This window comes from Chrysemys picta, chromosome 3 (assembly GCF_011386835.1).
Source record: "Chrysemys picta bellii isolate R12L10 chromosome 3, ASM1138683v2, whole genome shotgun sequence".
NCBI classification, from domain to species: domain Eukaryota; kingdom Metazoa; phylum Chordata; order Testudines; family Emydidae; genus Chrysemys; species Chrysemys picta.
The window spans coordinates 120,870,623-120,891,666 of record NC_088793.1 but is presented as its reverse complement, the minus strand read 5'-3'; the positions used below and the strand labels follow the sequence as shown (position 1 = coordinate 120,891,666).

Genomic DNA, 21,044 nt, shown 5'->3' with positions numbered 1-21,044 from the left:
ATTCTCCTGATTTCTGAACTTTTAGAGTTGGAATTCTGCACTCTCATTCATCCATAAGAAATGCTGCACCTGGAGAAACCCAAATCTTGGCAGCTTTGATAGTCCCCTTGATATTAATGGATCTGCAAGTACCAGTCAAGTCTACTTGCATGAGTACACTTTTGCCCCGGTGTTTGTTTTTGTTATGTTTGTAATCTACAGCAGAAGTGCTTTTCTTTCATGTACTGAAATTAGGGCATATTTATCAGAACTATCCATTGCATTTGGGTGGGGGTTGATTTTGGGAAAGGTTAATGGATGCATCCAAACATAATTCACTAATTTGATATGAAATGTGTATTCCTCAGAGAGGGAATCACACGGGCTATGCTATGGTCATTCCTTGGTATTTGGAGAAAGATTCATTCCCCTTCCTACCACCTGCACAAATCCCAAGCACCTGGCCCAGAATTTCAGATTGAGTCCAGGGAGATGGATATGCCCCTAAGCTGTGGCTAGGTGGCATAACTGGTTAATGCCCTAGGCTGAATTTGGGGCGAGAGCCTGTTTGACAGTTCTTTTTACAAATGCTTTGAGATAAAATTCTGAGTGCAGATAAAATCAATTACATCTTACACCATAGCACCTTCCCAATAGAAAAGACTCTAGCTCCCACCCCACATCCAGAGCAATTCCCTCCCTCCTAAGTATTAACTCAGGAAAAAGCCTGTGTAAAAACATATGCTAATGATATTGGGTATGTTTATTCACAAAAAAACCCACAAGAGAATTCAGCAGATTTGGCAGCCTTCTCAGGCTCACAACTGACACAAATGGTGGAGAGGAGAGGAAACATTTAGACATTTCTTAGCACTGCGGTATTTAAGCATTGATATGCAGGTTGGGATTGATGTGCATTGGCAAGCTATGTAAGAGAAGCTTCCACTGTACCTGCCTGGCCCCATGACATACGGAGTCTTTTGCAAACCTCAAAACAGATGCTCTTTGCCATCTCCTCAAGATCTTAAAAACAAAGTGGGATTTGGAAATGTGCTTAGCATTGGCTTAACCACTCTGATCGACTTCAGAGGTAACAGAGTTAGGCCAACACTGTGCACTGTAGGAAAGTCCCATCTTATGTTTGTTGTACCCTTGAGTCCATAGGCGCAATTGGAGTTTCAGGCTGGCTCTGCTATTTGTGGCTTGCCTGGCTGAAGAAAGTTGTATCAGTTTTACTTTCATGACATTTCACTAAATTCATCTAACAGTTTTGAGAAAAAGAAAACAAAGGATTTTATTGCAATGAGAATAATTGATTATCGACAAAACAGTGAAATAGTGTCTGGGGGGAAAAATCCAACATTTAGTTTTATTATAAAACTTTTATTTATTATAAAAGCATAAATCAATAACTTTTTAATTCCCTTCTTAATATTCCGGGCTTTACTGTTTCTTTGTTCATTTCTGTATTTATTACAGTATTGCAGGAATCCTGACGGAGATATTAATGGTCCTTGGTGCTATACGACAGACCCGAGGAAAGCCTGGGAATACTGTGAAATCACCAAGTGCCGTAATTATTCTTTAAAGAGTCTTGTCTCCCCCATTTACACTTTTGAAAATGTTTTATGACACTTGCGATGGGTAATTTTATTTTTCAATCTGAGTGGAAAAGACAGGCTTTAACAATAGCTTTTTATTTCAAATTATAACTCCATGTAACTGACAACAGCATCTGCTGGTAATGATCAGCTAAAGTTTAGATAAGAAAGTGGTGCCTACAGGGCTAGTGCAAGGAAGTTTCGCGCCCTAGGCGAAACTTCCACCTTGTGCCACCCCCTATTCAGCTAACCCCACCCGTCGCCCCCGCAGCAGCTAACCACGCCCACCCACCCCTCCCACCAGAGGAGCCCCGCCCCGCGGCAGCTAACCCAGCCCGCTGCCCCCCCCCCCCGCAGCAGCTACCCCTCCCTGCAGCTAACCCCGCCCAGGGAACCCCCTCTCCACAGCAGCTAACCCCGCCCGCTGCCCCGCCTGCGGCAGCTAACCCCACCCCGGGAGCCCACTCCAGCTCACCTCCGCTCCGCCTCCTCCGCTGTGCTAGCCGGCGCTGCTCTAATTCTCATCCCCTCCCAGGCTTGCAGCACCGATTGGAGGAGAATTAGAGCGGGGGCTGTGTGCTCAGCGGAGGAGGCAGAGTGGAGGTGATCTGAGGCAGAGAGCGGTTCCCCTGTGCGCCTCCCATTACTGTGGGCGGCCCTCCCCGTGCCCCCCCCCGCCCCAGCTCACCTCCACTCCACCTCCTCGCCTGAGCGGGCTTTTAGGTGCCCTCAACCACTAGGCGCCCTAGGCGGCCGCCTAGTTCGCCTACTGGTTGCACCGGCCCTGGGTGCGTAATCGCGACAAGATTGTCCGATCTCTACAGAATATGCTGTTTGTCATTGCTGGAGGTAGTCATCCAAAAACTGAAGCACCCCACATCACTAGTCACTCTTAAAACATCTTGGGCAAACTCTACACAGAGGTTCTTATTCGCAGTTGTAACTAAACCCCACCCCAGAGTATGGGCCTGATCCAAAGCCTATTGACTTGAATGGGAGTCTTCCCATTGGCTTCAGTGGGTTTTGGATCAGGCCCTAAATCTGCAGGTTGCTTTCACTGCTATTCTGTCAACTGGCACAAGCAAGGAGAAGGCTGAGCCAGGCTGACCTAGAGATACTCTTATTTAGTGCATCTCCCTGGGATCCTCTGCTGGAGGGGTGCAGTCCTAGGCTAGGTCTACACTACCCGCCTGAATCGGCGGGTAGAAATCGACCTCTCGGGGATCGATTTATCGCGTCCCGTTGGGACGCGACAATCGATCCCCGAATCGACGCTCTTACTCCACCAGCGGAGGTGGGAGTAAGCGCTGTTGACAGGAAGCCGCAGAGGTCGATTTTGCCGCCGTCCTTACAGCGGGGTAAGTCGGCTGCGATACGTCGAATTCAGCTACGCTATTCACGTAGCTGAATTTGTGTATCTTAAATCGACTCCTCCCTGTAGTGTAGATGTAGCCCTAGACATAAAACTACATCTGCCCTTCCCTGGCAAAATGCCCTTCATGGTGGCTGGGGAGTGCATCTGGCCCTAAATATTTAAGAGCAAAGCCCCTTAATTTTTTTACTTGAAAGGCATTTGGGGGTCAAGAAAGGGAAAGCGTTGAAGAGCGCATGTTTTACTCCACGCTTTTTATTGAATTTAAAGAGCAAGGCTCGTATTCTAGCTTCTGGGACACATGACCAGGAGCTGCAGGCACGCATCTGACAAAACGCAGGCAGCGGTGGGCTGTGACTGCTGCTTGCATAATCATCTCACTCTTACCTTGTGCTCTCCACCCCCACATGTTTGTTGTATCCACCTGTTGTCTTTTGTCTTACAGTTACATTGTAAGCTATTTGTGGTAGGGGCTGGCATTTTGTTATGTATGTACAGTGCCTAGCACAATGAGGTAGTGGCCGGTAGGCCATACTGCAATACAAATAAATAACCACAACAACAGTGACCTGAAATGAGACTATCCCCACTACATGCTTTCTAAAGATTTTATTTATTTATTTTGCAAGGGTTAATAATTCATATCCAAGACACTGTGTGCAAATCAAAACCCTGGGACCCACTGAATTAAATAGAAGGTCTCACTGCATATGGAAGTCAAGATGTAGCTCCAACTTTTGAGCTCTCTGGAATAGGATTTTGAAAGTTCAGAAAAACATTAGCACTCTGGTTTGCTTGTAATGGCAAATATTACATGGTCCACAGACATTTTCCCAAAACAACTTGTTTGAAACGGTAACTAATAAAAGGTGGTTTTGAGAGATCTCTCCCTAAAAATAACCAAACTAGAGGAAACCTTAAAAAAATTAAATTAATGTATATGCAAATATGTGCTTACGCTGTACCTAACGTGCACACAAAAGGGCTTGAAAATACAGCCTATGGCTGGGAGCTGGATTGCCTGTCAGCTAATTAATTATGTGTTGTTGTACTACGGTAGCATCTAGAGGCCACAGCCCACTGTGTTCAGCACTGTACAAGCATAAAACAAAGAGACAATCCCTGCCCAAAGAATGTATATCATTTCTCCACTCTGTGTTCTTGTAAGATGGACACATGATGCTTGTCCTTTGGTGAGTATCCCTGACCAAACCCCAGAACAGAGCAGGTAAGCAGAGTAAGGGATTCTGCAAGATACACACACCACACCTGTAAACCAACCCCACTGGCTTTACTGTGGTGGGTCACTGTTGGGGTATACAAACTCCACACTAGAGAAGAAGGGGTTAAAGAGCTGTTCTGGGCCCAGGCACCCTCACCCCACCCCACCCCACCTCCAAAGGCTGGAGGAGGAGGTTAGAGAGAGTAGCTAAGTGGCAGGAAGACAGTGGAAGTAAACTGCACTCCCCAGTGAGCTACTGTGGCCTGACCATTCCTCCAAAGAAAGGACTGGTGAAATTGTGAAGGGCAGAAACTTTATTTTTATTTTCAGTTCTTTACTTTACCCTGTGAGAAGAGAGGGTGCTGGTAGCAGGTGATCCAGGGAGGCAGCCGTAAGCTGCCCACCATTATGCCCTGGCTCAGACCCCGGTGGAGAGGATGGCCCTGGATTTCCCTAACACTTTTAAAGAGGGACAGCTCTGAAAGCTTATCCATTGGCAGGGAACACAGAGACAGTGACTGAACTTCATTTACCATTGCTACAGATTAGTTTAAATGCAGTCAGAAGTTATGGCTTTTAGGGTTGCTGTACTCGGTCAGAGATGGAAGGATACTTACTGAGGCAATTTGGGGAATGTGTTTTCTTTTTTTTCTTTCCCCCTTATTGTAATTTTAGCCCTATTTTGTTTCTGACTTGTTGATAGCCAAATGATACATCTGTAAACTCTTTGCCATGTAAATCAATGTGTTGTCATCTTGAAAGCAATATTTTGGTCACAGACATAATTAACTGTTCCAGGAAAGAATAACCTAACAATGTTTTTGCTGTGTAATCACTTCATAAAGAGTGACAAGCTAGAGAAGGTGTAAAGATAAAATAGCCTTCCTCTCTCCGTTTATTTAAATATATTGTGGATGGTATAACAGTTGCTTTAAAATTCTTCAGGTTGACTTCATTTCATTCTTTAGCTCCTCCCAAATATGAGTGTGGAAAAGCCAAGACTGCTCCAAAGCTGTGCCCTACAAGGATTGTGGGCGGGTGTGTTTCAAATCCACACTCTTGGCCCTGGCAAATCAGTCTCAGGACAAGGTATAACTATTCCACATTGCATTACAACTTACAAAGCACCTCACTACCTGGGGACACCTTAGTAACAACTTTACAGAAAGGACTTAACTCTTCATGTTTCTGTATGTGGAGCTGACGCCTTCTGGAGATTAGTCTTGATCTCTCCCTAAAAATGCCTCCAAACTGAAATGCCTCTAAAATAAATCTTTTAAACAAAATATATTGCACAACCTTTTTTCCTCTTGACAAGAGTGTCCCGAGCTAGTCAATATAATTTAGTTAACTAGAACCCCTCCTATTTCATCCTAAACATTTACATAGGGCAGATTTGAGCCACTATTCCAAAATGTGCTTTAATTTTACTGACATGAGAAACAAATAATTCCCATTGGACGCAACGGGAGTTATTTGTATCCTGCCATCAGGATTTAGACCCAGGGGTGGAGCCAGCAATTTAAAATTTGTAGAGATGGTTTTCTGTCATCCCTGCTTATACAGGATCCAGTCCTGTTTCCATTGGAGCCAATGACAATATTTCCATTGACTTTGATCAGAGCTGCATCAAAACCATAATCTCCATGATCTAACATTTTCAGTGTCATGTTGGTTGTGGTTGGTTATACAGATCTAGCAGTGCTAAGAAAAGATCCGATGAAAATGTCCACAAAAATCTGCTGGTCACCATAAAAAATATTGTCCTTGAGACAATGAAAATTGTATACTTTGGCATCCGTGATATATGCCTATCACTGCTATAGGTCAAGTCACCTACTCACAGCTATGCAGGGTTGCAAGCTTTTGCAATTTGTCCAGTAGGACACCACAAACCAAATGGTTAAGATTAGGGCTGTCAATTAATCGCAGTTAACTCATGCGATTAACTCAGAAAAAATTAATCGCGATTAAAAGAATTAATCACGATTAATCACACTGTTAAACAATAGAATACCAATTGAAATGTATTAAATATTTTCAGATGTTTCTACATTTTCAAATATATTGATTTCTATTACAACACAAAATACAAAGTGTACAGTGCTCACTTTATATTATTATTTTTATTACAAATATTTGCACTGTAAAAATGGTAAAAGAAACAGCATTTTTCAATTCACCTCATACAAGTACTATAGTGCAATCTCTTTATCATGAAAGTGCAACTTGCAAATGTAGATTTTTTTTGTTACATAACTGCTGTCAAAAACAAAACTATGTAAAGCTTTAGAGCCTACAAGTCCACTCAGTCCTACTTCTTGTTCAGCTAATCGCTAAGACAAACAAGTCTGTTTACATTTACAGGAGATACCGCTGCCTGCTTCTTATTTACAGTGTCACCAGAAAGTGAGAGCAGGCATTTGCATGGCACTTTTGTAGACGGCACTACAAGGTATTTACGTGCCAGATATGCTAAACATTTGTATGCCCCTTCATGCTTCAGCCTCCATTCCAGAGGACATGCTTCCATGCTGATGATGCTCGTTAAAAAATAATGCGTTAATTACATTTGTGACTGAACTCCTTGGGGGAGAATTGTATGTCTCCGGCTCTGTTTTACCCGTATTCTGCATATATTTCATGTTATAGCAGTCTCGGATGATGACCCAGCATATGTTTGTTTTAAGAACACTTTCACAACAGATTTGACAAAACGCAAAGAAGACACCAGTGTGAGATTTCTAAAAATAGCTACAGCACTCGACCCAAGATTTAAGAATCAGAAATGCTGTCCAAAATCTGAGAGGGACGAGGTGTGGAGCATGCTTTCAGAAGTCTTCAAAGAGCAACACTCAGATGCAGAAACTACAGAACCTGAACCACCAAAAATGAATATCAACCTTCTACTGATGACATCTGACTTAGATGATGAAAATGAACATGCATCAGTCTGCTCTGCTTTGGATCGTTATCGAGCAGAACCTATCATCAGTATGGACGCATGTCCTATGGAATGGTGGTTGAAGATGAAGGGACATATGAATCTTTAGCACATCTGGCACGTAAATATCTTGCAACGCCTGCTACAAGAGTGCCATGCAAATGCCGGTTCTCACTTTCAGGTGACACTGTAAACTAGAAGCAGGCAGCATTATCTCCTGTAAATTGTAACCAAGTTTGTTTGTCTGAGCGATTGGCTGAAGTAGGACTGAGTGGACTTGTAGGCTCTAAAGCTTTACATTGTTTTATTTTTCAATGCAGTTTTTTTGTACATAATTCTACATTTGCAAGTTCAACTTTTATGATAGAGATTGCACTACAATACTTGTATGAGGTGAATTGAACAATACTATTTCTTTTGTTTTTTACAGTGCAAATATTTGTAATAAAAATAAATGTAAAGTGAGCACTATACACTTTGTATTCTGTGTTGTAATTGAAATGAATATATTTGAAAATATAGAAAACATCCAAAAATATTTAAATAAATGGTATTCCATTATTATTTAACAATGCGATTAATCGTGCAATTAATCTTTAATCACACGATTAATAGCGATTAATTTTTTTAATCGCTTGATAGCCCTAGTTAATATATGTCATAATATTGATTATACTTCTGAACACAGAACACTCCTATTGAAATTGGGACAATCTTTCAAAATTCAAGATAGGTGTCAACTATCTTTTCTCATGTTTGGAGCCAACCAAACCTCAGCTCTTGATGAAAATCAGTATTTACTTTCTCATGATCTGTAGAATAAAATCTGGGAATCCTAAAAGCTCCTGAATAAGCAAAGTTGATAGTTTACTAGTAGTCCTCACTGTGCATTGCTGTGATAGTGGAGAATTAACTTCACATTCTCAAACTAATCTCATGCCTTTCCTTTCTATTCCAGTTTCAACATGCACTTTTGTGGTGGCACTCTGATAGCCCCACAGTGGGTTCTTACCGCCAAACACTGCTTAGAGCGGTAAGTGTCTGTTGTAGCCAGCTGCAGCTATTTCCTACAACTGGAGAGGAATATCAAAGGGGAAAAAATGTGCCTGGCAAGGTGTTTCTTTGATCTGTCTGAACCAGAAGCTGGTTTTTGCCAGAAGCTGGGAATGAGCGACAGGGGATAGATCACTAGATGATTACCTGTTCTGTTCATTCCCTCTGGGGCACCTGGAACTGTCCACTGTTGGAAGACAGGATACTGGGCTAGGTGGACCTTTGGTCTGACCCACTAGGGCCATTCTTATGTTCTTAACCAGCCAATGCTGCACCTACATGATGGCTCTTACAGTGGTTAACTGCTCTGTTACTTCTCATCCCCAAGCTCAGTTCATTCAAGTTAGAGCAGAGAGAAAGAGATAGGGTAACAGTGAGGATCCTTACTGAATAATGTACCTGTTCAGATCTGTAAGGGCAGCACAGTCAGGCCCTGATTTTGTGCATGTGTAATAAACGAGAGATGCTCAGATATCTCAAGAGAGCAACTTACTATCTTGAGGAGTCACTGAGCTATGTGAAGCTGACACACTGATGGCTGAAAAGAAAGCTTCGTGTCATAATAAATGTTAGTGGAATACTTGAAGAGACCTTAATAAGCAAAACTCTGCATCCAAAACAGAGTATCTAGTCATCTGACTTCATGGTTGCTGTAGCTATAAGAGTTACAATATTTGCAGTTTTATTGTTGCATTCAAACTGTCACGTAGATGACATTTATAGATGAAAAATCCCAGGTGAGACCAGAACTGCTTTGTTTTTCAGATTCTGATACAAAGAGATGGCCAAAAATATGATTACATAGACTCATAGACCTAAAGGCCAGAAGGGACCATTGTGATAATCTAAGCTAACCTCCTGCACATTGCAGGCCACAGAACCTTACCCACCTTCTCCTGTAATAGACCCTGAACCTCTGCCTGAGTTACTGAAGTCCTCAAATCATGGTTTAAAGACTTCAAGTTACAGAGAATCCCCCATTTACTCAAGTTTAAACCAGCAAGTGGCCTGTGACTAGGGAGACCAGACAGCAAGTGTGAAAAATCGGGATTGGGGTGGGGGATAATAGGTGCCTATATAAGAAAAAGCCCCAAATATCAGGACTGTCCCTATAAAATCGGGACATCTGGTCACCCTACCTGTGCCCCATGGTGCAGCGGAAGGCGAAAACCCCCCAGAATCTCTGTCAATCTGACTTGCAGGAAAATTCCTTCCCATCCCCAAATATAGCGATAGGTTGAACCCTGAGCATGTCAGCAAAACCCACTGGCCAAACCCTTGGGAAAGAATTCTCAGTAATAACTCCAAGTCCTCCCCATCTAGTGCCCCAGCTCTGGCCATTGGGGATTTTTGCTACTAGCAGTCACAGATGGGCCACATGCCATTGTAGGCAGTCTCATCATACATCCCCTCCATCAACTTATCAAGCTCAGTCTTGAAGCTGGTTAGGTTTTGCGCCCCCATTGCTTCCCTTGGAAAGCTGTTCCAGACCTTCATTCCTCTGATGGTTAGAAACCTTCTTCTGATTTCAAGCCTAAACTTGTTGATGGCCAGTTTATAGCCATTTGTTTTTGTGTCAGCACTGGCACTTAACTTAAATAACTCCTCTCCCTCCTTGGTGTTTGTCCCTCTGATGTATTTATAGAGAGCCATCATATCTCCCCCAGCCTTTGTTTGGTTAGGCTAAACAAGCCATGCTCCTTGAGTCTTCTTTTGTAAGGAAAGGTTTCCAGTCCTCTAATCATCTTAGTAGCCCTTCTCTTCACTGTTCCAGTTTGAATTAATCTTTCTTAACCATGGGAGACCAGAACTGAACACAGTATTACAGATGGGGTCCCACCAGTGTATTGTATAATGGCAATAGCACTTCCCCTATCTCGCCTGATGCACCCTAGGATTGCATTAGCCTTTTTCATGGCTGCATTACAGTGGCGGCTCATAATCATCCTGTAATCGACAAATACACCTAGATCTTTCTCCTCCTCTATCGCTTCAACTAATAAGCTTATAGCAAAAATTCTTGTTGTTAGTCCCTAAATGCATGACCTTGCACTTTGCACTATTAAATTTCATCCCATTTCTATTACTCCAGTTTATAAGGTCCCCCAGATCTTCTTGTATAATATTCTGGTCCTCCTCTGTATTAGTAATACCTCCCAACTTTGTGTCATGTGCAAATTTCATTAGCACATCCCCACTTTTTGTGCCAAGGTAATGAATGAAAATGTTAACTAAGATTGGTCCCAAGACTGATCCCTGAAGAATTCCACTAGTAACCTCCCTCCAGCCTGGAGTTCACCTTTCAGTATGACCCATTGTAGTCTCCCCTTTAGCCAGCTCCTTATCTACCTTTCAATTCTCATATTAATCTCCATCTTCCCCAGTTTAACTAATAATTTCCCATGTTGAAGTATATCAAGTGCCTTACTGAAATCCAAGTAGATTAGATCTAGGGCTTTTCCTTTGTCTAAAAAAATCAGTTATCTTCTCAAAGAAAGAGCTCTACCTTTTGTAAAACCATGTTATACTTTATCCCAATTACCCTTTACATCTATGTCCTTAACTATTTTCCCTTTCAAAAATTTTCCAAGACCATGAGTACAATTGAGGTCAAACTAATGAGCCTGTAGTTTCCTGGATCACTTTTTTCCCTTTCTTAAAAATAGGAACTATATTAGCAATTCTCCAGTCATAGGGTATGGCCCCTGATTTTACAGATACGTTAAAAATCCTTGCTGTTGGGCTTGAGATTTCATGTGGCAGTTCCTTTAGTATTCTGGGATGTGGAGTGTGACAAATTTTCTACTAGCTAGAGGACTCTACCTACCACTGGCTTTAGCTCAATATGAAAGATTTAGTGGGAATAACAGTGAAAACACCCCGATGAGAAGCCTACCCCCTCCCACCACCCTGGCTTCAGCTAAAAGGAAGGATGCTGTGATTAATATCAGGGTGCTATCTCCTGAACTTACTGAAGGAGCTATCCTTCATATCAGTGTCTGGTAGGTCGATGCCTGATAAAAGTGATGCTCCCTTGTTTATGTAGGCTCTTGAACACCACACCCATCACTGTAGTAATCTGTGCACCCCATCCACCCCTCCCATGCCTACCTTCCTCTAGTTGCTGATAGAGTTCCCAGAGTTCCTCCTTCCTCTACCCCCATCCTATTCCTAGCACCTCATTCTAACCATGGCACCATTCTGCCCTCCCCCACTTTTCTGGGTGTTGCAAAGACAGATGGGCTCTCCACCACTCTATCAATCCCCTGTCCGGCTGCTGCTGCATCAGGAGGGTTTGTGTCAACACTCTTCTACCCTTTTCCCAGTCTCTTGGTTGCTGGGGCAGAGGGGGAGAGCATATGTCTACATCTTGTTTCGGGTCTTCCTCCCCAGTAAATAGCTCTGCTACCTGCCTCTGTTGCTGCTTGTATCTTGGTCAAACATTGTCATTTTCACAGTACCCATGATGCACCTTCCCTCATAGGATTTTGAGTAGCAGCTGTGAAATTGATCACATGTCCACTATTGCTACTTGGGAAAGTTCTGAGCAGCAGCAGAGCCACTGGAGCAGTATATCTGCAGATTCAGGAAGAAAACATGACATCACTTTATAGACTCTGGATTTCTTCATAACTATAAGAGCTAAACATTTTAAAAAATAACTAATGTTTAGATTTTTGCAAAAATCATCAGTATGTCCCAGCTCCCTATCAACTACAGTTCTCCAGGACTTGCTCCCCACTCAGCAGGGGTGAAAGCTCTGATTATCTGTATAGAACCTCACCATATGAAATCACCTCTTACAGGTCATCAAGACCTTCTTCATATAGAATCTTCCTTGGACTACACACTGAAAAGGCAGATGAGGCGTCTGTGCAAATCCGAGATGTTGAGAGAATATTCAAGGAACCTGGTGGAGCAGACATTGCCTTGCTGAAGATGCGCAGGTATCGTTTCAGCCAAGGCTTTCCCCCTAAAGCCCTTTAGGCCGAAGTCATGAGTGTCCTTGTCTGGATTTAGATTTGACAAATACATGGGGTGGAAGTGACAGTAGGCTACCCATACCACTAAGTGTATAAAGTCATTTCTAAGCATTTCTTACAAGCTTCAAAAATGTGTTTACATCTATGCAGAATACATATTAATGACAGATAAGCATACTGAAAATACTACAGAACAGACCAGTTTCCATCATAGAAATGTTGGACGGGAAGAGACCTGGAGACATCATCTACTCCAGCCTCCTGTGCTGAGGCAGGACCAAGTAAACCTAGACCATCCTGACAGGTGTTTGTCTAATCTGTTCTTCAATGATGGGATTTCCACAGCATCCCTTGGAAGCCCATTCCAGAGCTTAACTACCCTTATAGTTAGAAAGTTTTTCTTAATATCTTACCTCAATCTCCCTTGCTGCAGATTAAGCCCATTATACTTCTTGTCCTATCTTCCGTGGACATGGAGAACAACTGATCACTGTCCTCTTTATAACAGCCTTTAACATATTTGAAGACTGTTATAGGTCCCCCATCAAGCTTCTTTTCTCAAGATGAAACATAGTTAAATTACGTGGTTTGACTAAAGAGATTTTAAAGGAATATGGCAGGCAGAATTTTTCAAGTTGCATTCCTGTATTAAATAAATCAAAATTACACTTACATGTCAAACACATTCCAAAAGGATCCCAAGAGGTTTAATAATGCTCCTTGCCCTAGGGTTACCATATTTTGTGCCTCCAAATGGAGGACACTCCACGGGGCCCCAGCCCAGCCCCGCCCATGCCCCCTCCCCAACTCCGCCCCCTCCCCAAAGTCTCCGCCCCCTCCCCTGCTTCCCGCGAACATTTGATTCGCGGGAAGCCTGAAGCAGGTAAGGGGGGTGTGGGGGGAGGAGGCGCGGCCCAGGCTGGCCCCCCCGGCGGCTCCAGCCTGGGTTGGCTCGGGCCCTGGGGTGCCGGCCCCGGGCCCGAGCACCCCCGGCCCGCCCAGCACTGCTGGCCCCCGGGCCCCTGGCCGAGCACCCCCGGCCCGCCCGGCACCGCCGGCCCCCGGCGGCCCGGCGCACCCCCCGGCCGCCCGGCACAGCCGGCCCCCGGCCGCCCGGCGCCCCCCCCGGCTGCCCGGCACCGCCGGCCCCCGGCAGCCCGGCGCACCCCCTGGCCGCCCGGCACCACCGGCCCCGGGCCAGCCCCCGGCCCAGCGGCACCGGATTTTCCCAGACATGTTCGGCTTTTTGGGATTTCCCCCCGGACGGGGATTTGAGTCCCAAAAAGCCGGACATGTCCGGGGAAATCCGGACGTATGGTAACCCTACCTTGCCCTGACTCCTGCACCCCTCTCACATCCCCACCTGCACCCTCACACCAAATGGGAGCTGCCCCAGGTAAGTGCTCCACACCCCAACCTCCTGCCCCAGCCCTGAGCCCCTCCTGCACCCTAACTCCCTCCCAGACCCTGCACTCCCAGCCCTGACTCCTGCAGCCCCTCACGTGCCCCCAGCCACCTGCCTTCCCTGACTCCTGCAGCCCCTCAGACACTCCCATCCCCCTGCCCTCCTGACTCCTGCAACCCCCCCACACTCCTGCCCCTCCACACCCTAAGCCCCTGCCATCCCTGACTCCTGCACCCCCCTTACACACTCCCAGCCCTGACTCCTGCACCCCTCTCACACACACTCAGCCCCCTGCCCACCCTGACTCCTGCACCCCCCCCAATCCCCACCTGCACCACTCGCACCAAAAGGGAGCTGCCCCAGGTAAGCGCTCCACACCCCAACCTCCTGCCCCAGCCCTGAGCCCCTCCTGCACCTAACTCCTGGCCAGACCCTGCACCCCAACCCCAGCCTGCTCCTGCACCCTAAATCCTGGCCAGACCCTTCACCCAAAGGGTTTTTTTATGTTTTTTTATAAAGCGCTCTAATCCAAAGTGCTTTACAATAGTTAGTTAACGGTACAAACAATATTTGGAAAGATCATTACGTGGTCCGCCGAGACCCTCAGTGATTTTCAAGTGGTCTGTGGAAAAATGTTAGATTACAAAAACAAGGTACCTCACTTTATTTTCATTTACTTCCTATTATTTATAGGAGGAGGAGGAAGAAAAAAAGATTGACAAACGGGGGTGGGGGGGCAGGAGATAAGAGAGAATGTTCTTTTTCTTGGCTGGGTCCCAAGGAAGGGCCTCAAAAATGAAGCTGAGCACAGGGCCCCACTAACCCTAAATCCGCTACTGCCTAATAGAGATTTTCTTAGAACATCTAAAATCAAGAGTCAAAACTTGGAGAGAAGTCAGAGGTATGGTCTGATCCTGAAAAATCTCTGTTCCCTTTTCAACCTACGCAAGCCACAATTTGAAGTATGAGCAAGGCCCCTGAGTTAGTCAGAAGAGTTTCATATGGATCCTAAAGCAATCCTATTTAAACCTGACTCTTTGTCAATGCATGGAAAATGGCCTGAGACCTGCTAGGTTTTGTGGATCTTGAAAAAGAAATGAATTTCTTGTTTTCTGCTGCAGAAGATATTCTCTCCAAGATGAAAGAGACGGGTGTTATGCCCATGTCACACAGGTGTCAATGATTGCACAAGGTGCAAGGAAAGAATCAGATCCCCAAGCATCCAGCATCTGAATCTTGGTTGAATCCCGAGCAGTCCAGTTGCATTGCTAGCATGTGGGCAGTTAAGACTCAAGATGGTTATGTTTAGGCATGTGACAGACCCTGCTCTGTCATCTAAGCATGTGGAGGGCCCCCTGCCAACAGAAACAGTGTGATTCTGTTACACAATTTTGGGAAGGGAGGAGACAAATTTGGGGGATTGCAAAAGAGGGTGCCTTCCTGACTCCCCACAGGCTGGAATTCTGCTAAGTGGCAGCACCACAGAGGAGGGGTGGGTGGAAGTGGAACAGAAATAGGGGTAGGGCTGGAGCATCTTCTGCCTTGTGGCTCCTATCATCGTCTCCCATCTTGAGGAAGGGGAGAGATAGGGCTGCAGTAATGGCCATGGGGTGCCTCCGCTCCATAGCTGCTCCTTGGCCTGGGTGGGAGGATTTCTTCCTCTGGTGGAACTACCCAGTGCCCAGCCCATCTGAGTACTTAATGATGGGCTGAGCATTTGGGCCCCGATACAATAATAGTCAGGCATCTCTTGTGGTATACACTGAAAATGCCTGTGTATATTTGCATTTGCCTGAAGCCCTGTCCAGGATCCTGCTTAGACATCCAAGCAGGCACCTCTGAAATCAGATCTGTCACGCTGTGGCTTGGCAAATTCTCTGATTTATTTAATTTTATTTCTTCCCCTCCAGAAGGATCTGCCAAGTCTCTCCAACTGCTCGTCACTTCTCCCCTTGCCCGTACATGCACCACACTGTGGGAGGGTCCGAAGAAGAAAGCTGTTTGGGGCCTGAGAGAACACCTCACTTAAAAAAAATGTTCTACTGCAAGACTTGTAGGGCTATACTCCTTGACTTCATTTGGGGATCAGTGCTCAGCACTTCTGAAAACCAAGCCCATTGTGCACCAAGTCTCCCTCCAGAGCCTCAGAATGTAAATGGTATCAGGGACAAACCAGCTAAAGCTATGCGTCTGTGGATTTGGTTTTCATTTTGTTTTGTTTCAGTCCTGCAGTAATCAACAATGAAGTGATCCCAGCTTGTTTGCCTTCAGAAAATGTGATGTTAGGAAACAGAGCAGAATGCTATGTGACTGGCTGGGGAGAAACACAAGGTGAGGCACATTCAGTGCAGTTGAAAGATCAATGCAAACCCCAAATGTGTGCACCCTCTGTGCTCGAAAAAACAAATCAATATACATCAGTATTTACCATACAGCAAATATCATTTAGCAATGGCATTCTTTCCATCTCCCTCTCTCTCTGAGTTTGATTCTCACAATTCAGGAGTGCTCCATTGAAATCGATGGAGTACACCTTTATAAAAGCAGTATAAAGTGAGAGGAGAATCAGACCTAAATCTGTCAACTCTTTCCCTCTTTATCCTCCTGTCTGTTGCCCCAGCTTGGGTTTCTGCACAATCAGGAGGGAATTTTTTCTAGCCTTGCCCCTACTCTAAACTGCATGATGTTGACTTAGGTCATTCTCTTGAATGACTTTCTCACAAAGACTCCAATCCTTACTCAGAAGGCGGCTTCTTGTCCACACTTTCAAAATCTGCCACATGGCCCTGCCTGACTAGAACGTTGCCTCCTATTCCAACCTCTTTATCCCCTCAGTTATACCTGTGATGCCATTCCCCCATCCTGTGTCTGTCCTGTCTGCTTAGGCCGCAAGCTGTTCCGGGACGATCAGCTACTTTGTGCATGTACAGTGCCTAGCACATTGGGGCCTATTCTTGGTTGGTCCTTAGCCAGTACACATGGTTCATAATAATGACAATACTCCCATTTGATTCCCACTCCCATCAGTGCACACTTTTCCATCTTCACCCCTACATAAGAAATGTCCTTCACATACCTGTTTGCCAGACCACCACTCTCACTTTAAAACCCGCCTCTTAAAAACCCATCTTCTTCAAGATGCGAGGCGCGTCTGTACTCAGCATTCCCAGTCTCCACAGTGGTTGGGACCTATGTCTTTATGATGTTTCAAGCAAACGGTCTGTCAGACTCCTGCTCACAACTGTGGGTTTCTTTGGCCTCAGGGGGGTCTGTGGCATCTTGCAGGTGGGTAGATGCATATTTGAAATGTCATATCCCAACATCACATTGGCTTCCAGTGTTTTGACCATTACAGATTTTCCCACTCTGAGGTTTACAGACTTGAGCTAGATTTAAAATAAATCCAAGCTAATTTCTTCATCTTTTTTGCTGAATCAGCCGTGCTGCTATTTCACCTTAATGAAATCCTATCAGTACTAAACAATCTGTGTCAATACTAACAGAGTATCGACTGCTGCTTTTTATTTATTGATTTCAAAGCACTTTACAAAGGAAAATAATCAGTATTGTCTCCATTTTATAGATGGGGGAAAATGAGGCTCAGAGAAGTTAAGTGACTTGGGCAAAGACTCCCATTGACTTCAACGGGCTTTGGATCAGGCCCACAGTGAGTCAGTGGCAGAGCCAGGAACAGAAGCCAGGTTTCCTGATTCCCAGGCCAACACCCTATCCAGGGGATCATACTGCCTCTGCTCTGGAGTTCATTTATCTGTGCAATTTATTCTTATTTTGTTGTTTACTCACAAAGGTACGGGTGGAGAAGGTAAACTTAAAGAAACTGGCTTCCCTGTGATAGAGAATAAAGTGTGCAATCGCCCCGAATTTCTGAATGGAAGAGTTAGAAACCATGAGCTCTGTGCTGGGAATATTGATGGTGGTACTGACAGCTGCCAGGTAAGAAAAGACTGGTGACATCAAAACTGGCTTTAAGCATAAACAAGACAAATGACACTTTGGGCTCTGTCCTTTAGGGGCACAGTATTAGCCTCAGCAACTCATGGTGCAATACCCTCTTGAAGTGAAGAGCTGAAAATACATACAGAATCTAGTTCTCCCTCGCTCCTTCTTCCATTGGTACAACCAGAGCTGGAGATAATTCATAGCTAGATTGTCCCCCTCATCCCAAGCAGTGAGTAGGTGTGAAAATCTACAGTTGACCCTGTGTGTATGTATTCCATGCTGTATTCCTTAGACACTTCTCTTGTTAGGGGAAAGCGTGTTAGTGGTGAATGTTCATAAGTGTAGAAAGGCTTTTTTTTTTTCAGTCCAAAGGATTAGGATTGAAGTGTTTCCAGTTTTCTGATTTCCTTGAATATGTGAAAGGACTTTAGAAATGCTCCTTAACCTATCTGAATAAAGGGATCAAGCTGGGAGCTTTCCTCATTGAAAAGCTGGGACTCCTTGGTAAAGGCGGCTGAAAGTAAATATGAACCTGCCTGAGTAGGCCTCCTGGACCAGCAATGTTAATGGTATTTCCTGAGCATGCAGAAATCTCCGTGATGTGCCTGTCACCCAATGGGCATATGCACTTGAATCAAGGTTCTGATATTTACAGGCAGTAAATTTGTGACCAGGTGGGACATAGGGTGTGAAGAAGCTACTGAATGTCTAGAATTTGGACAGAAGCTCAGATCTGTTCTCTTGCGCCCTAGCTTTCCAGTGCTGCCTCCTGCTTTTCCAGCCAGCTGCCAAAAGTTTTTTTTAAACCCTTTGATCCCCCCACTCACTCAGAGGAGATGCTCTCTTTGCCAGCTGGGTTAGTGAGAGGGTAGCTGCTAAGGTTCCTTTCTCTTCCCTGACCAGTTTATTTACTACACTCACTGCCCTCTGCTTCTCCCCCAGCTCCCACTTGGTGTGTGTGGGTATCACTGTGTAGGAGGAATTGGGAGTAAGAAGGAAGAGGAGTCAGCTCTCTCACAGGCATTGGTAGCAACAGTAGTAGTGCCACCTCACTTGAAGAGCCAAAGCTTCAGCGGGCGAGTCGGAGGAGAACTGATGGGATGTTCTGAAGGAAGGAAGTGGGGGTGGGAGAGAGAGGAACTCAATGGCGGAAGAACAGGGTTAACTGTGCAGTCAAATGCCCCTTGACATCATTCTATGATTCTACAAATATGTTTCATGACTGGCTGTCTCGAGTACTGTCGATAAGATGCAGCTTTACAGAAAAGCAATATTGTCAATTCAGATATTTCAGGGGTGTGTGTGTGAATTCCAGTCCCTGCCCACCCCCCGCAGAGACCTGTTCTGGTGCCTGCTCATGCCTCTTCCCAGCAGGGACCCCAGGTCACCCTCAGCTGGGGAGTCTCCCCCAGCAGTGCAAGTAGGGCAGGATGGTCCAGTATGCCATACCAGTACGCTATTTATAGCCAGTACGCCGTACTGGAAAGACATAGGAGGAGCAGAATGTGGGGCAGCCCCACGCCAGCAGCTCCTCCAGTGCAGCTGTATCGCCCCCAGCACTTCCACAGAGCTGTGTCCCTGCGTCTCCTGCCTGGGGTCTGTACAGTAGCCCTGCCGGAGGACAGGGCTGGAGGTGGGGCTCAGGGCGGTATAGCTGCACCGAAGGAGTTGCTGGTGTGGGGCCGCCCGACAGTCTGCTCCTTTCACCACTGCAGTTCCCAGGAGAGCCCTACAGTTCAGGACTCTCCCAGGAACCGCAGCGGCGAAAGGAGCAGAAGCCCACACCGGCAGCTCCTCCGGCGCAGCTCTGTTGCCCTTAGCCTCACCCCCGCAGCTCTGTTCTCCGGCGGGGCTGCTGTACAGACCCCGGACAGGACTCAGGAGACACAGCTGCGTGGAAAGGCTGGGGGCGGGGTTGGGGATGGTACAGCCGTCCCAGAGGAGCTGCTGATGTGGGACCGCTGGGCAGCCCCACATTCTGCTCCTTTCACTGGTGTGGTTCCGGAGAAGTCTCCAGCACAGCGGGAGGAGGACAGAGCCCCCCCTCAATGGATCATGGGGAGGGGAGCGGAGGGGGAGAGCATGGGGCCCAGGCTGGGGGCAGGGTAGGGTCAATTGAGGAGTCAAATGCCCCTTCCCCCCTTTAGCTGGTGCAGCATACCAGTAGGAAATGAATTCTACTTGTACCACTAGTCTCCCCTCTCTTACATGAGCTGGTGCTGCCAGGAGTTGAATTCTCCGTGGACTCCCCTGCACAGGAATAGACTCCCTATGCACCAGGTCGCAACACCATTTGGCCTGGCCACCCCTCCATCCGGACGGAGTGGTGGCTTGGCCAAATTCCAGTGGCATTACACCCACTCAGCTGAAGTGGTGCAACAGCCATGATTTACTATAAGACTGCTGCTTAAAAGTGACGAGGTAACAATCTTTACGGCGTATGGAACTTTGACCAAAAACCTTGGGGCCACACAGAGGACATTCACACCCAACCAGGTCTCTTAATTGGCACCACTGCAAAAAAAACCAACATGCAGGCAGGGAAAGCATCGCTCCCTGGACCCAGCTGAAGTGTTTTCTTATGACCACATACTTGGCTGTGGAGATATTTCCCCTTCTGTGCCTCTGACCCGCATGTTACTGTTTGCATATTGTGCTCTCAGTAAGGTAGCAACCCTCTTTCTTCTTCTTTGTAGGGTGACAGTGGAGGACCCCTAATATGTATTGAGCAAGAAAAATTCTTCGTTCATGGCGTCACCTCTTGGGGTCTGGGCTGTGCAGAGGCCATGAAGCCTGGTGTTTATGCCCGAGTTTCTAGGTTTGTTGGTTGGATTGAGAGGGTAATGCGTACCGGCTAAGGCCTGGGGATTCACTGATCCCTCCTGGAAGGCAATGCACAAAGTAGAGACGTGGGATTCCAAATATAGTGTTAAAATCAAAATTATTTACAAGAATCTGAAATAAATATTGTCATCTATTGTAAGTTACTGTAAATTAACAGTCATTGCCAAGAAACCAAACTGACTGTTAGCCTCCTTTGGTGTGTTTTATATTCTACAATGAACACACGTTTGTGAGGTACTTGTTGAAAAAATATCCTATTCCCTCTTTTCCATAACTGGACCCAAATACTTTAATCCTTGATATGGTACCAGAGCAATAAAATAAATAACTTGTTCACAAAGTGTTTACTTTCCCTTCTGTTTTTGTGCTCTCAGGATATTAATAGAACTACTCTTGAACTGCAGTAACTAGTGACAATAGTTTACTTTTCCTAGCCTCTAACAGGACACTAGTTGCACCCAACTGAGTGGTATAAAGCAGTGGTCCTCTAGCTATGGATCTTGGACTGCATGTGGTTCTTCAGGGCGACAGCAAGTGGCTCTAATAGAGTTCAAGAGTATGATACATTCGCTGTCTGATGCTCCCTACCCTCTGCCCTGTACATGTCAGAAAGCAGGTGCTAGGGAGGCTTTGCTGTCCTCCACCCTCTACCCAGGGAGGGGAAGAAAGAAAAAAGCCACT

At 45.7% G+C, this 21,044-nt stretch overlaps 1 protein-coding gene across 1 annotated transcript in view; it reads left to right on the top strand.

Annotated features, from left to right (window-relative positions):
- PLG (plasminogen) overlaps positions 1 to 20,703 on the top strand; it is a 64,148-nt gene extending 43,445 nt beyond the window's left edge. Inside the window, exons 13-19 of the mRNA XM_008163991.4 lie at positions 1,459 to 1,552; positions 5,143 to 5,263; positions 8,077 to 8,151; positions 11,978 to 12,118; positions 15,784 to 15,890; positions 17,368 to 17,513; positions 20,216 to 20,703. Coding sequence (XP_008162213.3) covers positions 1,459 to 1,552; positions 5,143 to 5,263; positions 8,077 to 8,151; positions 11,978 to 12,118; positions 15,784 to 15,890; positions 17,368 to 17,513; positions 20,216 to 20,377 — 846 coding nt within the window. The 3' untranslated portion in view covers positions 20,378 to 20,703. The remainder of the gene's footprint in view (positions 1 to 1,458; positions 1,553 to 5,142; positions 5,264 to 8,076; positions 8,152 to 11,977; positions 12,119 to 15,783; positions 15,891 to 17,367; positions 17,514 to 20,215) is intronic.
- The last annotated feature ends 341 nt before the right edge of the window (positions 20,704 to 21,044 follow it).